The 9021-nt window shown below is 45.2% G+C and overlaps 1 protein-coding gene across 2 annotated transcripts in view; it reads right to left on the bottom strand.

Annotated features, from left to right (window-relative positions):
* Positions 1 to 2137: 2137 nt before the first annotated feature.
* Positions 2138 to 9021, bottom strand: part of LOC106560389 (desmocollin 2-like protein) — a 42869-nt gene continuing 35985 nt past the window's right edge. For both annotated transcript variants that reach the window (XM_014123269.2, XM_014123268.3), the window contains exons 13-16: positions 4180 to 4401; positions 3814 to 3923; positions 3288 to 3641; positions 2138 to 3034 (exon numbers count right to left, since the gene is read on the bottom strand). In XM_014123269.2, coding sequence (XP_013978744.1) covers positions 2825 to 3034; positions 3288 to 3641; positions 3814 to 3923; positions 4180 to 4401 — 896 coding nt within the window. In that variant the 3' untranslated portion in view covers positions 2138 to 2824. The remainder of the gene's footprint in view (positions 3035 to 3287; positions 3642 to 3813; positions 3924 to 4179; positions 4402 to 9021) is intronic.

Consider the following 9021-nt stretch of genomic DNA (forward strand, 5'->3'; position numbering starts at 1 on the left):
AAGAGTTCCCACATATGCTGAGCACTTGTTGGCTGCTTTTCCTTCACTCTGCGGTCCAACTCATGCCAAACCATCTCAATTGGGTTGAGGTCGGGTGATTGTGGAGGCCAGGTCATCTAATGCAGCATTCCATCACTCTCCTTCTTGGTCAAATAGCCCTTACACAGCCTGGAGGTGTGTTTTGGGTCATTGTCCTGTTGAAAAACAAATGATAGTGGGACTATGCGCAAACCAGATGGGATGGCGTATTGCTGCAGAATGCTGTGGTAGCCATGCTGGTTAAGTGTGCCTTGAATTCTAAATAACTCACTGACAGTGTCACCAGCAAATCACCCCCATACCGTCACACCTGCTTCTCCATGCTTCACGGTGGGAACCACACATGCAGAGATCATCTGTTCACCTACTCTGCATCTCACAAAGACATGGCGGTTGTAACCAATAATCTTACATTTGGACTCATCAGACCAAAGGACAGATTTCCACCGGTCTAATGTCCATTGCTCGTGTTTCTTGGCCAAAGCAAGTCACTTCTTCTTATTGATGTCCTTTAGTAGTGGTTTCTTTGCAGCAATTCGACCATAAAGGCCTGATTCACGCTGTTTCCTATGAACAGTTGATGTTGATATGTGTCTGTTACTTGAACTCTGTGAAGCATTTATTTGGGATGCAATTTCTGAGGCTGGTAACTCTAATGAACTTATCCTCTGCAGCAGAGGTAAATCTGGGTCTTCCTTCCCTGTGGCGGTCCTCATGAGAGCCAGTTTCATCAGCGCTTGATGGTTTTTGCGACTGCACTTTTTGCGACTGTTCTTGAAATGTTCAGCATTGACTGACCTTCATGTCTTAAAGTAATGATTGACTTCCATTTCTCTTTCCTTATTTTAGCTGTTCTTGACATAGCCCTATTTGGTAAAAGACCAAGTCCATACTATCTTCTGTATACCACCCCTACCTTGTCACAACACAACTGATTGGCTCAAACGGATTAAAAAAGGAAAGAAATTCCACAAATGAACTTAACAAGGCACATCTGTTAATTGAAATGCATTCCAGGTGACTACCTCATGAAGCTGGTTGAGAGAATGCCAAGAGTGTGCAAAGCTGTCATCAAGGCAAAGGGTGGCTACTTTGAAGAATTTCAAATATAAAAAGTACAATTTGTATAACACTTTTTTGGTTAACACATGATTTCATGTGTTATTTCATAGCTTTGTCTTCACTATTATTCTACAATGTAGAACATAGTTAAAAATAAATTAAAACCCTTGAATGAGTAGGTGTGTCCAAACTTTTGACTGGTACTTTACTTTTAAATAAGATCTTTGAGAACTAAAAACTAGACATTCGGGGAACACCTAAAATTACGAAGATGGCATGGGCCCCCCATAATTTTTTTAATAATGTTTGAGTCACTCAGATAGCAGAAGAGTACGGCATAAACCATGGAAAAATGTGTAGAATTGCAAGAAATTAGCTTTAAAACAGCAAAATGTTCTCTCTGCACCCAACAGGAGGGCCTTTAAAAATCTTGGCTGGAGACTGCGCCATTTTACACGCCCACTACCCCGCCTGTTGGTTTCAGTCTATGTCTTGGGTGTTGAGTCTTTTACCATTTTTAGGGACGTCCTCCGACACCTGGATGGCAAGGAGCTCGGCCCCTGTGATGTACTGGACCATACGCACTACCCTCTGTAGCGTCTTGCGGTCAGATGCCAAGGAGGTGCCATACTAAGCGGTGATGCAGCCAGTCAAGATGCTCTCAATCGTGCAGCTGTAAACTTTTTCAGGATCTCAGCCCATACCGAATCTTTTCAGCCTCCTAAGGGGGAAGAGGTGTTGTCGTGCCTTCTTCACGACTGTGTTGGTGTGTGTGGGCCATGAGAATTTCTTAATGATGTGGACACGGAGGAACTAGAAGCTCTCAACCTGCTTCACTACAGCCCCACAGAAACACTGCATGCACACGCATGAAGACGGCATCTGACAACCTCATTACAAGTCCATACGGTGTTAGAAAGAGCAATCATCGTTCTTTACCGTTTGATTTTCTCGATTTCCTCAGCTGGCAGAACACTTCTCCCCCTCTATTACCTCTTTCAAAATACCTTTGGGTTTAATTTAAGAGAAACAAACATTCAAGAAGCAGACCGTTTTAATGTATACAGTACAATAGAAAAATACTCTGCATTAACATCTTCAAGCACAAATGTACAAAACAAAGCTCTTCTCTTTCTGCTTAAATTTGCTATTTATTTTCTCATTAGAAAAAGACAAGATAGTGTGAGCCCTTGACAAACGGCAGCAATTATGAAGCCTTATCTCGTCTCCTACAGAAACCAATTGACTCAGAGATTATGTTACACATTCAGCAATGACAACTCCAGCAATATGATCTCTATCACACACATAGACACACACAAACACACTGATCCTGGCAAGTGTTGTATTACAGTAAAAACAGGGACATACGCCCCCTGGTGTCAAAGCAGAGCATAACAGAAACCAGATCAGAGCACTAAGAGTCAGTAGCATGTGTACCTCAGAGTGAGAATAGTCTGGGTGATGTCTCGCTTCTTCATTCTTCTACAGGCAATGTAGAAGGCTGAGGAGAGAGAGAATACCTGCCATATCTTTGTCTCCCATCCAAAACAACAGCTCTATCATCAGTCTCACTCACTGACAGTCTCACATACTGACGACACACACTTGGCATTCACCATCCATTGACTTTAGTGATTGTCGTTCCCTCAAAGGTTCTGATCTTATTAGTTGCTTTGTGTTCCCGTTAGTTGTGTTCTTTATTCGTGTTCTCATCTCCGTCTCAGATCTCCTCCTCCTTGTCCATGCAGATGTTGGCCAGTGTTTTGAACTTTGACCCCAGTGAGTCCAGGAAGTCCAGGTTATCCTGGTCACCAAAGTCACTGCAGCAACCCACCGACCCAGCTGGTGACCCTTCACCCTCGTACCCGTACGCTCGGGCCACGTCGTCCGCATAACGCTCCTCTGACTCATCTGCAAAATACACCAGCTTCTGCAGGACAGAAAAAAGAGGTGCCAACACAGGTTACAGAAAGGCTTAGGAATACAACCAGGTCCCGACTGTTGTCACACAAGCCAGATATTTATTGCAAAAACACTTGACAGGAATGACAAATTGAGTGCTGAAATTGCATTCTTTTGAAACAGCCCATATTGACTAAATCTACAAATGCAATACACTAATCTGAATACCATAACAAAAACCACAACAACAAAAAACACATGTTGCTTTGGCTATGGTTTACCTTGCCCAGGTAGAGTCCGTTGGTCTTCCAGGTGTGCAAGGCGGAGAGAGTGGAGGAAGCCTGGGACTGTTTGAGGAAGGTAGTGTCTGTGTAGAAGTTACCGCCCCCGTACTGTCCAGTGGAGTAAAAGCTACTCTGTCCCTGAGCTGTCAGGTAGTCCCGCCTGCTGCTCGTCTGATACATGCTCTCCCGATTCAGATTGATCGTCTTCTGACCAATCAGAGGAGGACCTGGAGCCGGACACCCCGCCCCATTCTGATCCAGAAGCCCCACCAGCCCTGCCCCCTTCACAGAGCCATCCACTGTGTCCACGGCAACACCGGTGGAAGGTACAATCAGCAGGGCCGCAGATTTCTGACCAGAGATAAGAGACAATGAAAGTCCCATTTACACACACACACACACACACATAAACATGCATGCACGCACACACACACACGCAAACACACAGGCAAACAGTACACACACACACACACACACACTCATCAATGATAGAGGAGCTAGTCCAGAGGAAAGCTGATCTCACCACTTCATCTCCAGGAGCCTCTGTGTTAGACTTCAGCAGCATGCCACCACTACAGTCTTCCATATAGATCTTCTCTCCCTTAGTGGTGCAGTAAAACACAAATAATAGACCTGCATATGAGAGAGCAAATATGTTAGTTACATAAATCCATATAAATGGAAAATTGACTGAAATAGATGTGAAGTATAATGTAGGATATGTCATATTCATGACTGAGAAAATGGTATGTGTACTCTGAGTGGTATTTGATTTAATACAGGAATAAACTGACAAAGTATGCGATGTGACTAAGTGATGCAGGATAAGATATGTGATGAATGTACAAGTGCAGGCATGTGCTAGTGTGTATCCATCATTCCTACTCACAGAGCAGTAGGAGCAGCAGGAAAGCCAGCAGCATGGCTAGGACGCCCCAGATCCCCACAGAGACAGAACTCCTCTTGGCCACACACTCTCCCCCCAGGCACTGACACACCCTTACAGACAACACCTGGACCCCGCCCTTATTCTGGAGGTCAGTCACATGCACAGGGACTGTATACACACCCCGGGCCATCTCCACCACCTGCTCCAGCACAGCTGACCCATCTACAGAGGGGGCGGGGTGTAAGAAGGAAGGGAGTTAGGAGGTGATTGACAATATGAGGGATAGGAGAATAGAGGAGGGGGATTTAGAGAGTTAGGTAGAGAGAGAAAAAGAGAAAGGGGGAGAGAAAAAAAATAAAAAAGAGACAGATTACTTTGGTAGCCAGGGTATAAATGCATCTTGAGGAGATAACCTTTGGAATGTTCAGTGTTCAGAGAGTTTCCCTCCATATTTGGTAGTCTCCTGTGGTGGCTGTGTGCCCCTCACAGTGTGTGTGTTTGTGCATTCGGAAAGTATTCAGACCCCTTGACTTTTTCCACATTTTGTTACAGCCCTATTCTAAAATTGATTTAATCGTTTTTTTCCCTCATCAATCTACACACAATACCCCATTACAAGAAATCAAAAACGGAAATATGACATTTACATAAGTATTCAGACCCTTTACTCAGTACTTTGTTGAAGCACCATTGGCAGCGATTAAAGCCTTGAGTCTTCTTGGGTATGATGCTACAAGCTTGACACACCTCTGCAGATCCTCTCCAACTCTTTCAGGTTGGATCAGGAGCGTCACTGCACAGCTATTTTCAGGTCTCTCCAGAGATGTTAGATTGGGATCAAGTCCGGTCTCTGGCTGGGCCGCTCAAGGACATTCATAGACTTATCCCTAAGCCACTCCTGTGTTGTCCTGTTGGAAGGTGAACCTTCATCCCAGTCTGAGGTCCTGAGCGTTCTGGAGCAGGTTTTCATCAAGGATCTCTCTGTACTTTGCTCTGTTAATCTTTCCCTCAATCCTGACTAGTCTCCCAGTGCCTGCTGATGAAAAACATCCCCACAGCATGATGCTGCCACCACCATGCTTCACCGTAGGAATGGTGCCTGGTTTCCTCCAGACGTGACGCTGGACATTCAGGCCAAAGAGTTCAATCTTGGTCTCATCTGACCCTTTAGGTTCCTTTTGGCAAACTCCAAGCGGGCTGTCATGTGCCTTTTACTGAGGAGTGGCTTCCGTCTGGCCACTCTACCGTAAAGGCCTTATTTGTGGAGTGCTGCAGAGATGGTTGTCCTTCTGGAAGGCTCTCCCATCTCCACATAGGAACTCTGGAGCTCTGTCAGAGTGACCATTGGTTTCTTGGTCACCTCCCACCTCTCCTGATTGCTCAGTTTGGCCAGGCAGCCAACTCTAGGAAAAATATTGGTGGTTCCAAACTTCTTCCATTTAAGAATGATGGAGGCCACTTTGTTCTTGGGGACCTTCAATGCTGCAGAAATGTTTTGGTACCCTTCCCCAGATCTGTGTCTCAACACAATCCTGTCTCAGAGCTCTACGGACAATTCCTTCGACCTCATGGCTTGGTTTTTGCTCTGATATGCACGGTCAACTGTGGGACCTTTCCAAATAATGTCCAATCAATTTATTTTACCACAGGTGGACTCCAATCAAGTTGTAGAAACATCAAGGATGATCAATGGAAACAGGATGCAGCTAAGCTACATTTCGAGTCTAATAGCAAAGGGTCTGAATAGGTATTTTGGTTTTTAATTTTTAATAACTTAGCAAAAAATCAGTTTTTGCGTTGTTATTATGGGGTATTGTGCGTAGACTGATTACGACTTTATTTATTTAATCAATTTTGGAATAAGGCTGTAACAAAATGTGGAAAAAATTCAAGAGGTCTGAATACTTCCGAATGCACTGTATGTGCATTGCAACGTGTGGCTGTGCGCCCTGGGGTCATGTGAGTGTCCTGCAGCGTGAGGGTCCTGCAGCACGAGAGTCCCCTGGAGTGTAACGTGTGTATTTATCTCAATCCCTATCCCCTCCAGCATCTCACTCTATGGTCACTGTGTGTGCGCGTGTGTGTGTGGTGTGTGCGCGCCTGCATGCACGTGTGTCTATGTGCCCACTGTGTGCTGGGCCTATGGCAGCCAGTGATGGTTGTTTTGGAACTTATCCACAGATGCATTAACTCTGCCACTAAATAGAGGATGACAGACACACACACATATACATACACACACTAAATGGAGGGTGACATTTCCTCTGTGCTGCCTGGCATTTAGTTTGACATTTCTCCCCTGTGAGGCTGCAGAGGTCTGGCTAGGGCTGATACACACACACACACACACACACACACACACACACACACACACACACACACACACACACACACAATACTACACCCCCCCACACACACACACACACACACACACACACACACACACACAGAGGTCTGGCTCTGTCTAATATACACTAAGGCTGCATCTCAAATTGTACCCTATTTCCTATATAGCGAACTACTTTTGACCAGGTCACACATGGTAGTGGGGTGCCATTTAGGACGCAGCACACACAGGCCTCTGAACAATCACTGCCTTCTGTCTGTTCCACTGGGCTTAAAGGGGCAATCTGGGATCTAGTAATATGTTCTATGGTCAGTTAAATTCTAGATATAGTCTTCAAATCAAATGTTACTTGTCAACCACGCTGTGACCTTACCGAAATACTTACAAGTCCATAACCAACAATGCAGTTAAGAAAAATAAGAGTTAGCAGCATAAAAAAAGGGGAGAGGGTCAATGCAAATAGTCCAGGTGGCCATTTGATTAGCTGCTCAGCAGTCTTATGGCTTGGGGGTAGAAGCTGTTAAGAAGCCTTTTGGACCTAGACTCGGTGCTCCGGTATGGTTTCCTTTGGGTAGCAGAGAGAACAGTCTATGACTAGGGTGGCTGGAGTCTGACAATTTTTTGGGTCTTCCTCTGACACCGCCTGGTATAGAGGTCCTGGATGGCAGGAAGCTTGGCTCCAGTGATGTACATACTGGGCCGTACGCATTACCTTCTGTAGCGCCTTGCGGTCGGAGGCCGAACAGTTGCCATCTCAGACGGTGATGCAACCAGTCAGGATGCTATTGATGGTGCAGCTGTAGAACCTTTTGAGGATCTAAAGACCCATGCCAAATCTTTTCAGTCACCTGAGGTAGAACAGGCATTGTCGTGCCCTCTTCACGACTGTCTTGATGTGTTAGGACCATGATCGTTTGTTGGCGATGTGGACACCAAGGAACTTGAGGCTCTCAACCTGCTCCACTACAGCCCTGTCATAGTCCATGATAATCTCCTTTGTCTTGCTTACATTGAGGGAGAGTTTGTTGCCCTGGCACCACACTGCCAGGTTTCTGACCTCCTCCCTATAGGCTGTCTCATCGTTGTCCGTGATCAGACCTATCACCCTTGTGTCGTCGGCAAACTTAATGATGGTGTTGGAGTCATGCTTGGCCACGCATTCGTGGGTGAACAGGGAGTACAGGAGGGTACTCCCTGTCCGGAACAGCTGTTGCTCTCACGCATGCCTCAGTGTTGCTTGCCTTGAAGCGCACATAGAAGTAATTTATCTAGTCTGGTAGGCTCGTGTTACTGGGCAGCTCGCTCCATAATAGTTTGCAAGCCCTGACACATCCGAAGAGCCTCAGTGCCGGTGTGGTAGGATTTAATCTTAGTCCTGTATTGAAGCTTTGCCTGTTTGATGGTTTGACGGAGGGCATTTCTTATAAGCTACCGGGTTAGAGTCCCGCTTGAAAGGGGCAGCTCTAGCCTTTAGCTCAGTACGGATGTTGCTTGTAATCCATTGTTCTGGTTAGGGTATGTATGTATGGTCACTGTGGGGACGACGTCATCGATGCACTTATTGATGAAGCCGGTGACTGATGTAGTATTCTCCTCAATGCCAGCGGATGAATCCCAGAACATATGCCAGTCTGTGCTAGCAAAACAGTCCTGTAGCTTAGCATCTGCGTCATCTGACCACTTCCGTATTGAGCGAATCACTTCCACTTCCTGCTTTAGGTTTTACTTGTAGGCAGGAATCATGAGGATAGAATTATGGTAAGATTTGCCAAATGGAGGGCGAGGGAGCGCTTTGTATGCATCTCTGTGTGTGGAGTAAAGGTAGTCTAGAGTTTTTTTTCCCTCTGGTTGCAAATGTGACATCCTGGTAAAAATTTGGTCAAATGGATTTAAGTTTTCCTGCATTAAAGTTCCCGACCACTAGGAGCGCTACATCTGGATGAGCATTTTCTTCTTTGCTTATGGACTTATGCAGCTCATTATGAGTGCGGGCTTAGTGCCAGCATCGGTTTGTGGTGGTAAATAGATTTTTTTCTCATCTTAAATAGACTGCTACAAAAAATGTGGATGTAAACTCTCTTGGTAAATAGTGTGGTCTTCAGCTTATCATGAGATACTCTACATCAGGCGAGCAAAACCTTGAGACTTCTTTAATATTAGATTTAGCGCACCAGCTGTTATTGACAAATAGACACAGACCACAACCCCTTGGCATAAAAATACAAAAATATTGAAACTTGCTGACTGTATACTGTACTGCATAATTGTAGCGGGTTTACTAATGTGTTAGTTCTATTAGCTATGTTGACTATGACATTAGATAATATGGTGACAACAATGTAGGTAGGCTGTGTGTAGCGGTTATGATAGGAAGGTTTGGCTTGGAAAGTTTTTTTTGCCTGGTCACAGACAGTGGATATGTTGGATACTGAAGTCCACATGTGAAGGGAAAAGGTGAAAGAGGAGGAGAGTGCGTAGATGCGAGAAGGAATTTC

Source organism: Salmo salar, chromosome 10, assembly GCF_965601325.2.
Source record: "Salmo salar chromosome 10, fSalSal1, whole genome shotgun sequence".
Classification (NCBI taxonomy): Eukaryota; Metazoa; Chordata; class Actinopteri; order Salmoniformes; family Salmonidae; genus Salmo; species Salmo salar.